Below are 20,475 nucleotides of genomic sequence, written 5' to 3' on the forward strand. Positions count from 1 at the left end.
TAGAGATCCGAGACCCAGAATATCCCTTCCAGTCTGTGAGTCTTTACTGTCACATTGATAGTGTGATATAATCCCATTATTTTATCAGGTTTCGTCTCAATCACTAGGCTTCCTGGACCTCATTATTCCTGAAAGGAAGTTGGTTTAGATTCCAGTAATGGTTCGATTATCATCCTAAGCATCATGCTTTTTTTTTTCCTCCCTGATACTTAGCTGCAAATACATTGTCACAAAATCACAGCTTTAGTTTTTTGCCATGCTGAATGATACTCATTCTTTCAGCCTTCTGTCACCTCATGCTGGTTGCTGGTCTTGCTTCTCATTCCAGTTAGCATTAGGCTTTCTGGTTTTGTTTCCTCACCTCTACTGGAAACAAGTCCTCTAATGCATTCTAATAATAAATCTATCTTGATTCAAGATGACATCAAATTGTTAATTATAACTATTTGTGGCTTATAACCATATGTAAGTCAACTAGTATGGTCAGCTTTTCCTTCATTTCTATCAGCTCTTCAGTTAGAAAAGGACTATTTCTGGTCTGTGAGTATAGAGGTTAGCATTTTTGTTACTCCAACCCAAAAAGTGGTTCCAGTTCTTAGATTTTGATGATCACGGAATCACAGAAGGTTAGGGGCTGGAAGTGACCTCAAAAGATCATCTAGTCCAACCCCCCTGCTAGAGCAGGTTCACCTGGACCAGACCACATAGGAACACATCACAGAATGCCATAGAATGTCAGGGTCAGGAAGGGACCTCGAAAGATCATCTAGTCCAGCCCCCCCTGCCAGAACAGGATCTCCTAGAGCAGATCACACTGGAACGCATCCAGGTGGGGTTTGGATATCTCCAGAGAGGGAGACTCCATAACTGCCCTGGGCAGCCTGTTCCAGTGTTCTGTCACCTTCACAGTGAAAAAACTCTTTGTCATGTTTACATGAAACTTCCTGTGCCTCAACTTACACTCGTTGCCCCTTGTCCTGTCATTGGGCATCACCGAGCAGAGCCTGGCTCCCTCCTCTTGGCACTCAACCTTTACATGTTTATAAACATGATGAAGTCACCTCTCAGTCTCCTCTTCTCCAAGCTGAAGAGCCCCAGCTCCCTCAGGCTCTCCTCGTAAGAGAGATGTTCCACTTCCTTAATCATCTTTGTGGCTCTGCTCTAGACTCTTTCAAGCAGTTTCCTAATCTTGTTGACCTGAAGGGCCCAGAACTGGACGCAATATTGCGAATGCAGCCTTCAGTATGTGATCTTCAGTATTGATTAAGATTCCCTACTTTGTAATCAGTCAAGGTTATCAATTCAGTCCTAGCTCTTAATTCTTAAATTAGCTGTTTCAAAACCCAGCCCACAAAATCTTTATCTTCTGCCTTTACTTCAGCCTAATGTTCCTCTTTTCTACACAGGCTGTGAGCAGTCCCCTGCACTTCTGTTAACCAGTTCCAGTTCCTCACACATCTTAAAATTCCTGTGCTGATATCCCTCCTTCCCTCCTTAACTAGTAATTTCCCAAAGGGCATCTGTTATCACTGAAGTGCTTTCTTAATTCATTTGTTCAGGCACAATTCTGTGAGGTATTGTCCACTGGCACAGGGTACCACTGCTAAGCGTCCTCCAGTGTCATAATAGTGATGGAAGGTGAGAGCCCTCAGCATGTTTCACAACATTACTGATTCGGGCCATAATTCATCATAAGGACTGCTCCTCAGCAGGATATCAAATGTCTGCTGTCTTTCTTGCTACGTTGGCTCTAAGGAATTTACTTTTCACACTTCAAGTGCAGATTTCATGGCTGTACTCAATACAATTGCCATTTAGTGCTTTCCTCAGTCCATCTTTTCCAAAGCTGCAGTGCGGTTTCTAGTGACGTTATTTCAAGGATGGACTTTCAAAGTCTCATGCAAAGTGTTTAAAAGCATTTTTAGCATCATCTTAAAAACAGAAAAGCATCCTAGAACTGTGTTATTTCAGGATTTTTTAAAATTCTCTCACCTCTTCAACTGGCTTCAAAAAAAACCAAGCAGACATGATAGTAGACAGGCTGCTGGTCTTCATAGTTTTAACAGCTAACTTTACAGCATAGCTGTATACACTTGGATACCGCTTTGCTCCACTGTAGGTGGAAGAACTGGTGTGGGGGCATCTTTCCTTTTAACATGCAGCATTGTGTTTTCTGTGATTTTGCATAATAAAAACAGTGTGAGACATTCGTAGTATCCTCTTGGCTTACATTTGGGCAGGTGGACTATCTTACCAATGTGGAAACAATACTATACAAACCTGACAAAAGGTCATCTGTGTTTAGTCTTCCGTCTGTGTATCACTGGGTCAAAGCAGGCAGTAGTCTGGCAGTGAAAAATGTTGTTGTCCTCTCTTAAATACCTGTAGGATTTTTGTTTTAAAAGAGGTTCTGTAGAAGCTTTTTAGTACTAAAATACTAAAGTCTGTTCATGTATTGTTTAAAGTATCTCCCAAGAATCCCAGCCACAATACTGGTTGAAAGAGAAAAGGATTAGTGTAATTTAAAGGAAAGAAATGGAAAATCTTTAAGGTCATTTCATGACAAAGAAACTTAAAGCATGGCAGGCAGGATCTTCAAAGGTTTTTAAAGACCTGTCATCAGCTCCCAATCAATAGGAGTTAGATACCCAAATTAAGAGTTCAGTTCAACTCTTCAAAGATATTTGGGTGCTTAACCTCCTTCTACCTTTCAGATTACTCCTAAGGATAAAATGGCAATGTCACCAAAGGCATTTTGGTCCAACGCTTTCCTATCCACCACCTGAAGACTTTGTAGCACCCAATGATAATTAGCATAATGAACGCTTCTCTTGCAAATTTGTCTTGCTTATGAAATTATTTTCCTTTCCAAAACAAAGATTTTCCTTTAAAGTGTTAATTCTTTTTAGTACAGAAAAAAATCAGAAGTACACTTGAAGTGAACTATTAAAGTAGTGTTAATGTTTGCTGAGGCTGATCATTGCAGGGAATTACCAGAGCTCTTGAATCTGTATTCTCCAGGGATGCAGAAAAGAGACAATTTCTTTTTAACATGTCCTGCTTTAGGCTTTGACTTTCCCAGTCCTTGCTTGCACGTAGACCTGTGCAGCATAAGGATCTTGCCAAATAACTGGAATTATTATCAATTTAAGAAAGAAAAGACTATTCAAAATATGTTGCCTAGCACAGATCTTCCATGCACTAGTAATGTCTCTTGAAGAGGGGGCTCAGGGGAACCTCACTGCTGTCTACAACTACCTGAAGGGAGGCTGTAGTCAGGTGGGGGTTGGTCTCTTCTTCCAGGGAACCAGCAATAGAACAAGGGGACACAGTCTCAAGTTGTGCCAGGGGAAGTTTAGGCTGGATGTTAGGAGTAAGTTGTTGTCAGAGAGAGTGATTGGCATTGGAATGGGCTGCCCAGGGAGGTGGTGGAGTTGCTGTGCCTGGAGGTGTTCAAGAAAAGCCTGGATAAGGCATTTAGTGCCATGGTCTGTTTGACTGGCTAGGGCTGGGTGCTAGGTTGGACTGGGTGATCTTGGAGGTCTCTTCCAACGTGGTTGATTCTATGATTCTATGCTCTAGTTGATTGACTAGGGCTGGGTGCTAGGTTGGACTGGGTGATCTTGGAGGTCTCCTCCAACCTGGCTGATTCTATGCTCTAGTTGATTGGCTAGGGCTGGGTGCTAGGTTGGACTGGATGATCTTGGAGGTCTCTTCCAACCTGGTTGATTCTATGATTCCAAAGGGCGGTCCCACTGGGAGGTGTGTGGTGCAGTCAGGCCTCCCCCTGCCTCCTTGTATTTTATTTTTTTCTAATATTTGTAAAAAGCTGTTTCAGATCTGCTGGAGGTATTCTGTCTGATGGAGGAGCCTCGGGCATACACAGTGGAAGTGGCACAGTGCTGACATGGAATTGCCGTTTGTTTACAGTCTTGAATCACTGGGTCCTTCCTGTCAAGCAGAAAGCATTCATTATAATGCAGGCACTCAGCATCTCCAAAGCTCACTCTGGAGTGACATCAAAACATAAGGCAGAATATTATTGTCATATGCCTTAGAGTTCATGAATGGGCCGCGGAGCTCAGAGCCTGGGGCGCTGAGCAGCATGTTTGGTCTTTTGGAGGAGCAGTTCTGCCTCTAGTCCAGGGTTTGCATCTCCCAGGCGTTTGTCCCAGCTGCTGCCGGTCATGCTGAGTGGCATGTTTGTGGCACTGATGCACCTCGGCAGAATGGCTGGGCAGAGGTTGTATGGATTTTCGGTTTGTTCTTTATCAGCCTGGCCTTTCTTTAGCGTTAGTGCTGATAGGCAGTTGCTTTGCGGTTGGGAAGTGGACAGGGCAGAGCAGACACATCTGCTTTCCTGCGCTTACACCCGACTTGGGGCCCTTTATCGCTCTAAAGAGCGAGCAGCCCCTGCTGCCCCCTGTCTGCTGGGCTCCCAGCGCCGGGACTGGCTGCAGCGTTCCTGCTTCTGCCACTGCGGAGGGCTGGCTGCTGAGCAGGAGGAAATGAGTCTCAGCAGGCTCAGATCTATTGCCTGTGTTTTTATTCTTTCTATTTCTTTCAAACGGAAAACAGTCTGAGCAGTTTCTGAGGATGAGGGATATAAATCTGCCAGCTGCTATTTATACCGCGCTTGCCACTACAGTATCTAAGTGCTTAAACTATGTATTTGCTGCCTAACCTGAGGTGGTCTTCAGTGTGTCAAGAGCAGGCATCTCTCAGACCAGCAGTGGAGAAGAGTCCCAGGAGACATCCAAGTCTCACCCTTACTGCTGCTCAGCTTGGGGTGTTGCACAGTGGGAGGGTGATTGCATGCACCACCTTGCCTGACACGGTGTGAATCGTGACCCAGACAAGTGAATTGCATCAGTGCAGTAAGCACCTGCTTTACTATGCAGTAATATCAGAAGGCAACATTTCACATCCTGAGCCTCAGAGGCAGCATTGTGAATGCTGTTCTTTGGGTGGATAGACCGCGGCGAATAAACTGTGTGTGTCTTTTGGATGAGGCCATAAAAATGAGTTTATCTGTTCTGGATGGATATTTTAATAAGGAAATGCTTCCCATTGCTCTTATTTGAATAATAAGATATCCCCTTTCTGTCTTTCAAACTTGGTCCACTTTCACCACATGTACCCACATATTCTTCATTCCCATATTTTGCATGGACATTCAAATAGTATTAAAACCACTGATTCATTTAAATACTTTTTAAACTCTTGTTGTTAGTCATTTTTGTATTGACCACATTTTTCATTGGTAATATTGTTGGCAGCAGTCCATGTCTGCCTGGCTGGAGGCCAGTTTGAGCTCGGCAGGATGAGCCCTATTGTTCAGCAGACTTGGATTTTGCTGAACTCTCCAACAGAAATACGTGCCAGGAGATTTGCTGCTATAAATTGGATCGTGTCGGTGAGGTTGGGAACTCGCTAAATATGAAACCAAGCATTTTGCCATGCCTGTTGCTAAATGTGTTTGTGCATGTTTCCTCCATGGGTTTCAAAGAGAGAAAAAGTAACCACCTAAAAAAGCTAGACCTGATGAGTTCTGTTTTTACCATGTACAGCTGGTGCTTTCTTTGGGAGGTTGGAAAATGCAGCAAGGTTTGGGTTTTTTTGCATTCCAATGTTAAAAGCAAGTTTGTTTTCCCTTTTTTCTGTGTGTTACAGGCAGTCAGATGCCACCGCAGCCTCCTGGCAGCCAGTCAGAATCCAGCTCCCACCCTGCCCTGAGCCAGTCACCAATGCCACAGGACCGAGGTTTGTTAGGTGTTGGGGCTCTTTTAGTCGGTGCCAAACGCAGCCTTCGTTTTGAGTTGCACATTAGCAGTGTGAGATTTCTTGGTATTTCTTTTCTTTTCCCAGGGAAAATAATGACAGACCTCATTGTAAAGGGCTCGAAGGATTTCCTTCTCTGGGGAAAGTGCAGTTGAATAGCAGGTTTTACCAAAATCTAATTGGAAGCAAAGCAAAATGCACTGAATGCCCAGAGTGTAAAGGCAGTTTGTTGTAAATACTTTAGTCACGTCCTAGAGAATTCAACTTTTCATTCTCTGTCTTGGAATTAAGATGTATAGAAGTAGTGCTAGCTATGAGCACTGCAGTTTTGCTACTGTTCTTAGAATTCTTGTTCCTGATGTCTTTGCATGGGCACAATAGCTAATCCTCTAACCAGTTGTAGGATAAAAATAACTTTAAATACAAAAGGAAATCAGCTATTTAGCTGAAATGGTTCAAAGATTTGGAAATCTTGCAAGGAAAAGCCTTACAGCCAACAGCACCGTTCCTAGCAAGTGCTCACAAAAATAAACAAAGCATTTTCATGTTGCTATTTATAAACTTTAAACCCTTTTCCTTTCATCTCCTTCCTCCCTAGCTTGTGAAAGGTAGTTGTGGCAGCTTTGTTGTGTGCTCATACATACGATCAGCTGCTGTAAACTGGGCATCCTGTCCATGCAGTGGTTAACACGTGCCAGTGACAAGCTTGCAAAACAGAAGCATGATAACTGTGATAAACATGGAGTTATTTATGAAATGCCCCTCCTAAAATGTCATGCTACCAGAAGTATTCCAAGTAGCACCATATGGGGAGACCGTAAATACTAGAAGTTTTCTCACAGCGGAACAAGTTGAACTCACAGAATGACAAATTTCTGGGATAGCATCCAGGAGGAACTAAGCAGACTCAGAAATAAGAGGAGAGGATGTTAATTTTTTGCTGGGTTTCTGTGTTGGATGTCCCCCCCTCCAGGAGCACTGATCAGCAAGTGTTCACAGAATGCCACATGCAGCTCGTGGGTTTTGTTTCCTTTCCAGTCAGTTGTTAGTGCAGGGATGTGATTTCACCTGAGAAGATTTGTGGAGGTAAATGTACACACGTGTTTGGGGAAAAACAAATGGTCCCAGTATCTAATACAAGACCCATGTGCATTTCCTGGCACGACTGGATCTTCACAATATCACAGTATCACCAAGGTTGGAAGAGACCTCATAGATCATCAAGTCCAACCCTTTACCACAGAGCTCAAGGCCAGACCATGGCACCAAGTGCCACGTCCAGTCCTGCCTTGAACAGCTCCAGGGACGGCGACTCCACCACCTCCCCGGGCAGCCCATTCCAGTGTCCATTGACTCTCTCAGTGAAGAACTTTCTCCTCACCTCGATCCTGGCACAAAATGTTGCACTGCCCACTAACAATTATTTCTGCAGTGTGTGTTCCTCACTTGGATCTGGGGGATGAGTTAGGCAGGTCTGGCAGAACTGGAAGGGTTGAACGTCTCCACTGCAGCTGTAGGACTAAACCGGCAAGTCATTGTATGGTTGAGAGAGGCAGAAGGGTGTTCAGTGGTAAATCTGCATAACTGGGAAGTCAAACAACTAATAGCAGTGAGAGAAATAAAATTTACAGACTGATTTAGATTCTTCCTCTGTGTGAGGGGCTGAGAATTGTGGGTATGTTCTTAGAGAAAATGTGTTTGGGAATGTTGCAGTTTTTTGCACTCCTCATATGCAAAATCTGGTGTAATATTCATGATCCTTGTGGCCCAGCTTGCACAAGAAGTCCATTTCCTTCATGCAGCAGATATGAAATTTGTAACTAGCTAGGTCATATTGATTTTTCAGAACATGTTCCCCAAAGCTCCTCTAAAGTCTGTGTGATACCCACATAAACATGCATGCATTCCCTTTTGCACCCTGTCATTGATTAGAGGCTCCTTTGAAATGGAAAACTTCACCTTTTAAAAAGGCTGTTACAATAGTTGATTCCTTTGCGTGCTTGAACTGGTTTTCACTGAACTTGAAGAAAGGAAGGAGTGGGGCTCAAAGGGAAGGTGCTTGTCATTTACTGATAAAAACCTGAGCAGAAAATCGTTGCTGCTAAGGACACCTGATCCATAGGCATCTGTTTACAATAATTTAAACTCTTGGCTTACTGATACACTTTGTACCCCTCCAACTCCTCACTTCGAAAAGAGAAAATAAAAAAAAGAAAGAAAAGGGGGAAAAAAAGAGAGGAAAAAAAAAAGAGAGAAAAAAAAAGAAAGTGAAAACAACCCCCCTGAAAATCTGGAGACCTTCCATAGGATAAGGTAATGTCCTTTGATTTAGCACATTGTATCACCTTTATTTCCTTGTTTAGAGGGAGAATTGGATGAGCAAAAGACTACTAATCGTTCCTTGAGCAGGATCCTCTCTTCTCAGTGGTTGCAAAACAACCCAGGTTATTTACCAGATATTGTGCATCTTGATTGATAGGTGGAGACCGAGCTGTAGCACTTCTGGATGCTAAACCACTACCTTGAACCATTACGGTTACACATTTATTTTATTATGGAAGTGTTTGATTAGTTTTTTACCCTATTTTGTGTGGTTACTCAGCACCCAGCTGGGATTTTTATGGTTGCCTACCTAAGACTATACATTCCCTGTCATACAGTGCAGCATGAAGCAGTGAGCATATTTTTACATGTACATTCTGTGTGTGGAAGGAGTGGGGTATGTGCATATGTACAGCAACAGGAATTTCTTGTGGAACTGGATTTTAATGGCATCCTGGCCTCTATCAGGAACAGTGTGGCCAATGGGATGAGGGAGGTTATTCTTCCCCTGTACTCAGCACTGATCAGGCCACACCTTGAGTCCTGTGTCCGGTTCTGGGCTCCTCAATTCAAGAGAGATGTTGAGGTGCTGGAATGTGTCCAGAGAAGGGCAACAAAGCTGGTGAGGGGCCTGGAGCCCAAACCCTATGAGGAGAGGCTGAGGGAGCTGGGGGTGTGCAGCCTGGAGAAGGCTCAGGGCAGATCTCATTACTGCCTACAACTACCTGAAGGGAGGTTGTAGTCAGGTGGGGGTTGGGCTCTTCTCCCAGACAACCAGCAACAGAACAAGGGGACACAGCCTCAAGTTGTGCCGGGGCAGGTACAGGCTGGATGTTAGGAGGAAGTTGTTGGCAGAGAGAGTGATTGGCATTGGAATGGGCTGCCCAGGGAGGTGGTGGAGTCACCATCCCTGGAGGTGTTCAAGCAAAGCCTGGATGAGGCACTTAGTGCCATGATCTGTTTGACTGGCTAGGGCTGGGTGCTAGGTTGGACTGGATGATCTGAAGGTCTCTTCAACCTGGTTGATTCTATGATTCTATGATTCAGCCTGATTTTTATATCATTTATTTCATAGTATTTCTAATAAGCATAAAAAATGTTTACTTTTAAAAAATAATTAATTTTTTTTTCATGTCCTGCTCAAGCTGTTGGACATTTGGACCTGGATCAGCATAAATGGAGTATGTAGTTCTAGGCAGCTCACTTGTGTTCTCATCCCAGAATCCAGCCCACTGTTGTTTCATACCATATCCGTGATACTTTCTGCCAGCAAACGCTGTCTAGGCAGTAAGAAATTGCATGTGTTTTGTATCTTGGCTCCTATGTCTTTGACAATACAGAGACTTGAAGTAAGTTACATACACCTTAATGGACTGTTGGAGCTGGAGATCACTGGAGGCTGTTCAGCACTGGGGTCAGAAGTCTTGTGAAGAAGCAGGAGTGGCCGTGGGCGCTCACCTGCATAAGCATTTAACTGCTGATGAATCTTAGAAATTGCTGTTACTTGGGGATACCACCTGAAAACGTAGTCATGACTAATCAAGCTAGTCATTGAAACTTGCTGTGCTTTTGAGGGCAAGTGTTAATGCCTATTTTGCTCTTTGTTTCTGGTATAGCTGCTGCAGACTTTTCATTACTGTAATCAAAAAGTAGGGGTTTGAATTTCCATGTTTACTGAAGTAAATGCTTTTTGTAAGCTTTAGTTACATCAGCCCACACAGGTAGGGCAGCAGTGATACCACAGCTGTCATAGTCATATAGCAAAGAATTGAGGTACACAGTCACTTGAGTTCCCTTATTCACTTGTGCCTACTTATTTCATCCATTTGGGTTTTGGAAGCTGTACTTTGAGGATGTGTTTAGTAGACAGAACTGCTTAGAATTTATTTGTATGAATCAAATAGAAACCCAGCATATCTAAAGTGACCCCCTGAATCCATTTCCTGAAGCTGCAGCATGAAAAAGAAGCCTTCTGTCCTGGCCCTTACCTCTATTCTCCCTTTTGCTTTTGTATTTTAATGAAGACATCCTTCTGCATGTAAGAATTCTCCCCCAAGCAAACACTAATAGAGTGTCTGTCACAATAATGTTGCAATATGCACTTTTACCAGAAATGAATTCTTCCTTACCTAATTTTGAAGAAGACTTGGAAAACTGAACTGCTTTTAAATACTATTTTTCATGCTTTTGCAGTGGAGTATGTACATGTCAGACTTCAGTCTTGTATTGAAACAGTGAATTGGGAGCTCCTGAAAACCATTGAATTTAATAGAAACAGTTAATGACTTCACATTATTACTCTAGAAAGCACTCTCATAATGGGGATAGTTAAGGAAGCCTTATTTATTAGTGCAAATGTATATGGGTCAGAATTAATTTTTAAAAAATCTTTAATTGTTTTCCCCTTATAATTTTCACAGCAGTACATAGTTAAATATTCATGATAATGCTGATGATATGCTAAAGGTCTGAAATAGATCTGGAGTCTCAAAATCAACACAGGTTATTTAACCCTTTTCATCTAATGCACCACTGGGGACTTGCTCAGTGAAATCCCAGAGCACTGGAATAATTAGAAGATAGTAATGAGGATTTAATTAGTCCTTGAGATATGCTGAAATAGGACCACTGAGAACTTTTCTGTTTGGACATGGATTGCAAGCAGAATTGATGCCGTTGCAGCTGCTGTGATATGCTGGCAAATATATTCTGTTGCTGCAGGCAGTTTCATGGCACCATTCTGTGCCTGTCAGATCTATGCAGAAAGCACCCAGAGTAAGCACCTCCAAAATTGCCAAATAGTAGCCCTCCTCTTCTCCATCACCTCCTCTCAGTACTTCTAAAAATATGTATTGTTAGTATTTTCCCCTTTTATGTCATTCTTTCCATTCTAGCTTCATTTCTTTGTGTCATTGATATGATCCAGCCTTTGAGGATTGTTGTGCAGTTGTATGTTCTGTTAAAAACGTATCACAGACAGGCAGTATGAAACTGCAGGCTTGTAGGAGTACAGGTGTTACACTAAGCAAAATTTGGATCTTTTTGACACAGCTGCTAGTAAGCTTCATCCTCAGATCTAGTCCTTATTTAATATTAGATCTTCACAGAGATGATATTTATCAGTAGCTGCAATGTAGTAAATTTAAATAGCTTTCTTGACAGCCAAGATGTTATCCAGCAAGAGGTAGTAACAGATGGGATGTGATCAGGCATTCTGATGTTCTCTTTGTGCTTCCCTATAAACACTTAAGTAGCAACTGAATTCCTGTAACTACAATTTCCTAATTTGCCCATTAGATTTCATATAGGTATTTTTCTTCCCTTAATCTGTTCACTGAGCTTGCTTATTTGTGAGCAGTCATCACATAAATTCCACTGTCGTGTATTTTCTTCTAACAAAATATAAATGCTTTTGCTTACATGGAAGACACAGAATACCAGTCGGGTTCCTGATCTTATTTATGGCTTAATATACTGACATTTGATGGCAGAGATTCTTTTCCCTGAAATCTGTTTTCATAAAAAAAGAAATGAGAATTGAGAAAATAGATCAAAGAATTCTTATTGCAACAACAACAACAGCAGCAAAAAAGATACTGTGGTTTGCTTTTAGATCTTAAAAAGACTTTTTTCCCTGAGAATGTTTTCTGCTCTCATTTGGGGATTTGGGATCTATTCAGAGCACTGAGGAGATAGAGAATAGAATGATTCTTGTCATTAAAATTCTTCCGCTTGCCATGTTAACGATGACACCACTTAAGGTTAAATCAGACTCGGTAATAAGTTTACTTGATGTAGACTGAAGTGTTTCAGGCTCTTAAAGAAAGATACTTGAGACATGCACTGAGTGCAAAGCCACAGGTATGTTTGAGTGCCTCTTCTGCACATGGCGTTCTCCAAGTGGGTCAGTGCAGAGAAACTGAGCTCCAGCTGGTGCACAGGAACACCATGCCAGACTGGGAGGAGACCTTCATGCCCAGAAAACTGGGGTTAGAGGAATTGTACCCTCAACATCCAGAAAAGTACAGCATGTAAGGAGGAGAAGGGGATTTCAGTTGAAACTGTCACACAACATACTCTTTTCTTCTCAAGTCTCCTGCAGGGCAGTAAGAACATGATGCAGAGGAGCATACCAAGCTGGTCTGTATGCCAAGGTAGAGCCATGCGGTGACAACTTTGGTGACTCAATAGAGTCATAGAATCATAGAATCAACCAGCTTGGAAGAGACCTCCAAGATCATCCAGTCCAACCTAGCACCCAGCCCTAGTTACATTAGTTCTCAGTTTAATGAGCACTACATTTATCAACAGTCTTTTAAGTGGCTTAGACCCTAATTTTTCTTTTTTATCATTCTATTTTTAATCTGATTGTAGAAGTGGAAGTGAAGTAAATTGCAGTGTAGTGCTGGTCTGGTGTAACTTTTTTTTCTAATCTATGCACACTATTTTTCTTTGCTGTTTTAATTGCAATAGTACCCAAGAACCCCATTTTTCTACCCGTTTGGATTGTGCTACATGAGGTAGCTATGCACAGTGAAAAAGCTTACAACATGTCTACTCTGATTAGTAATAAAGATCTTTGAGATAAAAGGTTGCTGGTATTCCCTCTGAGCTGTTAGAGTGAATAGTTCTGTGTCTGTCTCTCTCTCCAACACTGCAGGAAGACCTGCTTTTCTTGCCTGAAAGTATTAGTAATGATGTTACTCTGCCAAACTAGGTTAGTTCTTAATCAGTTGCCATTTCAGGATGCTGGTTTCAGACTGTACTTGAATTTCAAACATATAGCAGGCAATTTCAGCTTTAGGTTGATCTGATTAGTTGTGGCCTGCATGAAATATACAGCAGTATTGGCCATCTGCAAGAAGACCAAAGGAAGAAAGGCTATGATTTACATGTGATAAGCCACACTGGGAGAGAACAAAACTGCAGAAGTAGGATTTGAAGTAGATAATAATATCTGTACAATCAAAACCCAAAGTCAAGTCTCCCAAGTAAATTTTGTATACTAGCAGCTGGTCATTGCTTTCTTCTTGCTGATGTTAAATCTTGTTATGTGTGAGGATGAATCTTTATTTCATTTTTTAAACTAAATTGGGGATTCACTTTTTTAAATTAGGGAGCAGTATTGAATTATTCTGAGAGAGTTTATATAGTTGCCAACATAAAGGATTCTCAATAGAAAAGTTTCCACTGACTTCATTAGGCAGTCACCAGATTCATAGAAGCATGGAATCATAGAATGGTCTGGGTTGGAAGTGACCTCTGAAGGTCTTCTAGTCCAACCCCCTCTGCAGTCAGCAGAGGCATCTTCAACTAGATCAGGTTGCCCAGAGCCCTGTGAAGCCTCACCTTGAACATCTCCAGGGATGGGGCCCAAACCACCTCCTTGGGCAACCTATTCCAGTGTCCACCCCTCACATGGTGAAAAAACCTGTTCCTAACAGCCAATCTAAATCTGCTCTTCTCTCGTTTGAAGCCATTGCCCCTTGTCCTTTGTAAACAGTCTCTCTTCACCCTCCTTCTAGGCCTCTTTCAGGTACTGGAAAGCTGCTATTAGGTCTCCCCAGAGCCTCCTCTTCTCCAGGCTGAACAACCCCAGCTCCCTCAGCCTGTCTGTGGGCTCAGGGAATGAGACAAGCCACAAGCAATTGCTGATGAAGAACTTGACAAAGTGGCAGTCGATGCTCCTGTCACCAGGCTTGATGTAAGCTCACTGGGGACAATCCCTGTCCCTGGGGCATCTCCCCATCTGAAAACAGGAAGCTTCCTATATGGGTCTACCTGTTCAACAGTACCATCATTTCCAGGACACTCTTCTCCCTTTGTACCTAAGTAAACCTTGATATGAAGCTTTTCTGAGAATAAAGAACTACTGATGTAAGACCTTTCATGTCTTTTGAAGTTAACATCCAGGACAGTCAGATGAGATCTATATAATGCATGTGTTAGTAGGGATCACTGAGTAGTTCCTTCCATCCCAAAGGACCAAAAGGCTGGAGAATAAACACTCACCAGGGAACAACTGCAAATGGAGGAAAGGAAAAGTCAGTCTAATCATAAATTACAGTAAAATAAGACCCAGATGAGGGCATTTGGGGACTAAGGACATCACACTGGGTTTGTGTTTTTGAAAAAATATTAGTTATTTTATGTGTGTGCAAGACAGGGAAGGCAAATCCTGTCCACAGAATACATAGAATATCAGGAGATATATACAGATTTGCTTCACCAAAAGGAAGATCTGAGTTGATCCATGAAACCTTTGAACAGGAATCTCCAGGGAGGGTAAATTTTTCAGATCTGAAATTTAGACCATTAAGCCTGCAGGCCTCACACATCACATACTGAATAATGCTGTTCCTTTCTTGCTGTCCTCCATGATTTTCTTAGGTGTAAATGTTATTAGGGAAACTTAGATGAATGTTGATTGCATTAAGCAGGTTGACTCCTCAGGTTTTTCACGTTGCTGCTCAGAATAATTCCAGCAGCCCAAGCTACCTACTGAAATTGAGGATTCACTTTGGGTTCATTTGGGAGGGCAGGGTGGGTGCTTTTGTCCTGCAGTTCACCATGACCTTGATTTTCCAGGTAACATAATAAAAGCATCTTGTATAAGGTATGTTGCAGTAGGAAATTACTCGTAAGTTTGTGGATGAGTAGTGGGGGGTTTTGTTACGCCTGTGCACCAGTATCCTTCTCTGCCCTCTGTATAGCACTTAAAATTTACATCAGAAGGCATTACATGAGGTTTTCATTAGGAAAGGTTGGATATTTCTTCCCTAGCTACCATCTGGGTAATCTGTCTGATCCTTCCCCAGATTCTAATTTATCAATGATAGATTATATGAATTTCAAGGCAAGGCAGTAGCAGAGGGAGGTTTAGGGGTGGGAAAAATTTAAACATTATTGCATGCTATACATACACTGGGTTTTGTAATATCAGAGAGAGAAGCAGAGGAGATTCAGCCAGTTAACCTAATAGCACAGCTGGTAAAACACTAGGGGGTCTGGGTTAAAACCTTAGCTAGGTCATTAGTTTCCATCTTCCCCAAAGCTATTCACATTGTGAAGAGAAGCAGTCAGACAAATAAACATTGAGGAGACTGTGAGACAGATATTAAAGCATAATAAGAAAATACTTCTAAAGAAAAAAATATAACCAATCCAGTGCTTTTTCTTAGAAAGAACATGGGATGTTTTGTGAAGAGCAGAGGCACTGCAGTGATCTGTGCAGGGAGCCCCAGTTTGCTGCGGCAGGATGTTTTCGGGAGCAAAGACACAACCTTTTTTGAGTGGATGTGAAGAAATGTGGTGATTGTTCTGCAGATGCCAAAGTGAAAGTTAATCACCCAGGTGCCAAAGGCAAACCATGGCACTCTTACACTGGCCACAGAACTTCAGGTATTTTTTAGTGGCACCCTGATGGACTTGAGGAAGACAACAAGGTTTTACGAGGCTGAAAAAGAGCTCAGTGAGGAACTTGGTTTGTTTGTTTTCTTTCATAGTTAATAGGGAAACAAAGAGCTTTCTCCTGAAAACTCCCTGGGACATTTTTTTATGCAATGGATTGTGATTGGAGAAAGAAATGAGATTTAAAAAACATTTTAAGTTTTGCTTTCTATATGAGTGAAAAACTTAGTATTAAGAAGATTATTAGCCTTCTTGTTTGTCCTGTGTCAGTGATCTCAGTATTTTGTTTGTGTGTGTGTGTGTGTGTGTGCACTACCCTTCACTTGTCTGAGCTGCTTGTCAGCAGAAGTGTTTACTCCATGCTTGGGATATTAGCAAAGATCTCTTCTATTCACTACCCAGGTATTAACCATGCCAGTGCTGCTGCTTGGAACGCAGAGCAATCCAAAGATACTGTATTGGTGCAGTGCTTTAACTTACCTGTGCTAAATATGGATTAGAATCTCATTTGCCATCTGCTTGTGAAAGGGGTTGTTGTGGTTTTGTTTTGTTGTGGTTTGGTTTGGTTTTTATTGTTGTTTTTTTTGCCTGCCTACTAACCGGACACAGGAGTGTTGAGAGTTAGTATTTGCATCATCTGGATGAGGTTGTCGCTGCAAGCTGATCTACTGATACTCATCAGCCTATCACCCTGTAGTGTGTATGCTTGGCAAACACAGGCTTCATATGTGCTGTCACCTGCCCAGCTGGGCATGGTTTAGTAAAGCTGGCTTACAAAAAGCAAGGAAAAAGAGCTGAGGTATCTGGAGTGTAAAGAGATCTTGTGCCTGCTTGCTCTACTGGCCAGTTTCCTTATGCCATCAACATGGTTTCATTTGATGTACTGTGGTCAAATTCTGGTATGTGGGTCAGACCTTACCCAGTTTCTTCATTGCTGTTATTTATATAGACTTGTGTAAAATTTTTGCCAGCTTATATTTTTTTCCATTGTCTACAACTCTCTGTGTGCTTTCTGGACACCTCCTTAAGGAGATGCCATGGCATTCTTTGTCAGTGACAGTAAGTAGCTCATAGCCAGGTAGCACTGGCCCTCCAAAAGCAATGGCACAGCAGTATTTTCTTAGCTCCTGCAGCCTGTAAGATGCTCATCTCCAGGTTTGACCACACCATTGGAAGATATTTGTTCCAGTACTGTCAACAATTTGCATAATTAGCATCCTGGTATCTTAGGCTTATGTGAGAGTAACTATATGTGATGGTTTGGGTGTTCCCTGTCCCCCCCACTTTAGAAATCACCCAGACTAGACTCAGCCAGCTCTGGGAATATGAATGAAGCTTATATTTACAGCTGGTACAATATACAAGCAGATATTTGCAGTATATACAGTTATAGACAGAAATAGACAAGGGAAAAGGGAATATAGAAACACAACAGCCCTCCCAGAAACCTGAGTCCCCAGGAGAGGCTCCCAACCACCCTTCCACCTTCTCCTACCCCTCTCTAGCTTACCCCAGGCTTTGCCTTGTGCCCAAGGAAGAATGGAGGGTCGGCCAGGGGGGTTAGGAAGCAGGTGGATTAATCAGAGAGACAGAAGGTGAGGTTAGAGAGCTGCAGCCCAGAGCCCAGACAGAGAGCAACTGTTTGGATTCTTGCTCTTACACCTCTCAGGAAGCCTATGAGTGAAGTATGCATCACCACTGTTTCTCTTTCACAGCCTGTGATCTAGTTCTTCTCACCAAAACACTCTAACTAGCTTCAAACTAGCACTCTGTATCTTTCAATTCCTAAGACATTCATCAGTGTGTGAATCTTTTCTTGCTGGGAATTTCATCACGATGCTCTGGGGTGCTGACTGCAGACATGTTTAGCTGGGCAAGAACCGAGACATGGTTTACCAATCCAGAGACTTTGTGAGATGTCTTTGCCCTCAGAGATGGGTGTTCTAGGGAGAATTTAGGTACAGCTGTGATCTTCCTGAGCGTCCTGCCGTGCTAACAGCTTGCCAACTTTTCTTTGTATCCACTACTTGGAATACTCTGGAGTTTTTTGTTTAGCATTACCCTGCCACTTTTATCTCAGCGTTGTTTACCCATGGACAAACTACATTTGGGAGTTGCCACCTTAGATCTGTCTCAATTCTGTTGTATTCTCTGCCAAAAATCCTGAGATGGTGACTACAACACAAACAGCTGTCTGAGGAGGGAAAGGCTGCCAACAACTATGTCATGGGTCATTTGCTCTTTTCTCTCAAGGGTACTGGACAGTGCCTTACTAACATAGCAAGCACTGGAAATATGTGTGATTACACACACACACACAAGTTTTTCCCTTTATGTAAGCAGTGGAAAATAGGCTCTTTGCACATTTTGGTGTTTTTCTGAGTGGTTTTGTAAGTAGATAATTTTATATTATTTTTCTCTATAATTATTCAGTGTTTAGTGAATGCATTCAGTTTGCTTTTGTCTGGCCCCTTCTTGAACCTCTATCCTTGAATAAGGAGATCTTCCTTATTCCTTAATCAGAAGGCTTCAGTCATTTTGGTCCCATGCTCTGTCACCAAGCCTGCTTCTCTAGAAAGAGCAATAGTCTGACATTTTTTCTTAGGTAAATTCTTCTTTTATAAAGTACCATTGCAAGTTGTATCTTTCCTCACTTTTTATCAAATGTGTAGTTTAACAATGATCAGCTATCACTGTAAACTCCAAAGTTTTCTTGAGCATAAAATGAGTAAGTGTTCCATGTGTTTCCAGGTTTAATTCATTAATGAAAATCAATGCACTACTCCTGACTAAATCAAAAGACCTCTCATTGACCATGGGTTAAGTGTGTGCCAGTAGGCAGTTGCTGTCCATCACCTCATACAGAGTAACATATTACTTTGCAGTCAGTTCCTTTGTGTTTTGAGCTCCTGCTTTCCTGGAAAGGAAATATTCAAGCTAAAGACCTTAAAATGTGGAGAGAATTAACTTCAGGTTTAGCAGCAACACCTAGCACATTTGATGGGTGTTTTTTCAGGGTTAGTGCTAAGGCAATCGTATTCAACAAGCAAATGGGTTTGTATTGGTCAGTGGACAAATGTAATTAACACAACCTCAGCTCGTAATTTCAGGAAGCTTTAGCAATTTACTGTTGCTGATATCTTTTAGATGTATGTATATATGCATAAGGGAAAGCCAAGACTTCAAATAATTTTTACAAACAGTATAAACTATGTAATGAACATTGCCAGATGTTGGTTTCGTATCAGACAATAGAGGTTTCATTTTTACTTTGAGTAACAGAAGCATTTCTATCATAAGCACTGCCTGTTCTATTCTTTTTCTTGCTAGAAGGAAAGGTCACTTATAAGCCTTCTATATGTATGTTCTGTTCAAACATGCAAACATTTTATTTAGATGCTTTGTGCTCATTGTTAGTAGTATTTAATTTAGAACTTAAAAAATGCAGATGACTGGAACAGGCTGCCCAGAGAGGTGGTTGAGGCTCCTTTCCTGGAGATATATAAGGTGAGGCTTGACAGGGCTCTGAGCAGCCAGGTCTAGTTGAGGATGTCCCTGCTGATTACAGAGGTGATTGGACTAGATGACCTTTGGAAGTCTCTTCCAGCCCAGACAGTTCTATGATTTCATGATTCTATGACTCTACAGCTTTTAAGTTGAATTTTAAAGACATTCTTTAGGTGAGTAAATGTAACTGAAAAGGAAGAGAATACTTCTGTCAGGCTCACCTTATTCAGCTACTCCCAAAACAGCTTAGTTTGCCAAAATCCATTCAAGTGTTTTTTCAGTAAGTAATCTCTTGTTGCAAAGGCAAGTAAAGCATCATCTGTATCTCTTTTACCATTAATATTAAGGGAAAGGAGTAGATTTGTTCACTGATTAATGTGTTGCCATTGCAGTTTTTTAATCTTAGCTCATAGCTGCTTCCTAGCAGTTTATTTAAAAGACAAATAAAACCATCTTGTTGTCACAGAGGTTGACACATCAGATGCAGTCTGGATGTTTAATCACTCCACCGCCTTTACCCCAGTGCAGCTCTAATGTAATCCTACTTCCCTCCTTTACAAAAGCAAACTTTATCTTAGATCTAATTTTCTTGAAAGAAAATTTATTTCTTTTTGTATTGGTTATAAAATGAAGTTGAACACTAGGGAAAATAATGTGTAAATAAGGAAAAATGAATGTGTGCCAGCTGCTCCCTTTCATTTCTGATAAGATTTCTAGAATTGATGTTGCTTTCTCTTTATGATGCAAGAATGTTAAAAGTCTTGACCAGTAACTCCTTTTCTAAGGCATCTGAGCTTTCTGCAGGTATTTGAAACACTTCAGAGTCAAGCACTGTTCTATCAATATTCCACTGGGCTCTCACAGAAAAGGATCAGGATAGACTTCTGTTTGTTGTAATGGAATGCAGATCACAGTAAGGTCCTGATCTGATCTTACCTTCTTCTCGACATTGTAGCTGCAGCTGAAATGACTCCTGCTCTCTGGGAGGTACTTGTAGTATGTGCTATTTTATGGCATTGCTTCAATGTACCATGCAGGTAGTGGTAGAGGATAATATGGGACAGATACTCCTCCTGAATTTCAGGATTCCTTTTCCTTAATTCTTTACCCATCTATGCTCAAGAGAAGATAGCAAAGCCAACCTCATTTGAGAGAGATACCACACTCTCTGGTATGATTAAACTCATGTCTGACATCAAAAGTTGTTAAGGAATCTGTTCGTTGTTAATCATCATCTCTGCAATCTAAGGCAGTGAAGCATGAGTTTGAGTAGTACCACACTGTTTTCTGTTGAGTTACTGCCATACCCTACAGCATGGTTGTGACTGGTGCCTGTGAGCCACAGGCTCACAGGTGTCCTGAGCCATAGGCCGGGGCATGGATAAGGCAGCACAAGGGACAGTGCAGAGAAGTCATACAGATAAGACCCCCAGGATGTGGGCGGGCAGGTTTAGT

General features: G+C 41.9%; 1 protein-coding gene across 1 annotated transcript in view; it reads left to right on the top strand.

Moving 5' to 3' along the window:
• ARID1B (AT-rich interaction domain 1B) overlaps positions 1–20,475 on the top strand; it is a 362,844-nt gene that overhangs the window by 256,641 nt on the left and 85,728 nt on the right. The window contains exon 6 of the mRNA XM_064169371.1: positions 5,674–5,763. Coding sequence (XP_064025441.1) covers positions 5,674–5,763 — 90 coding nt within the window. The remainder of the gene's footprint in view (positions 1–5,673; positions 5,764–20,475) is intronic.

Source organism: Pogoniulus pusillus, chromosome 31 (genome assembly GCF_015220805.1).
Source record: "Pogoniulus pusillus isolate bPogPus1 chromosome 31, bPogPus1.pri, whole genome shotgun sequence".
Lineage (NCBI taxonomy): Eukaryota > Metazoa > Chordata > Aves > Piciformes > Lybiidae > Pogoniulus > Pogoniulus pusillus.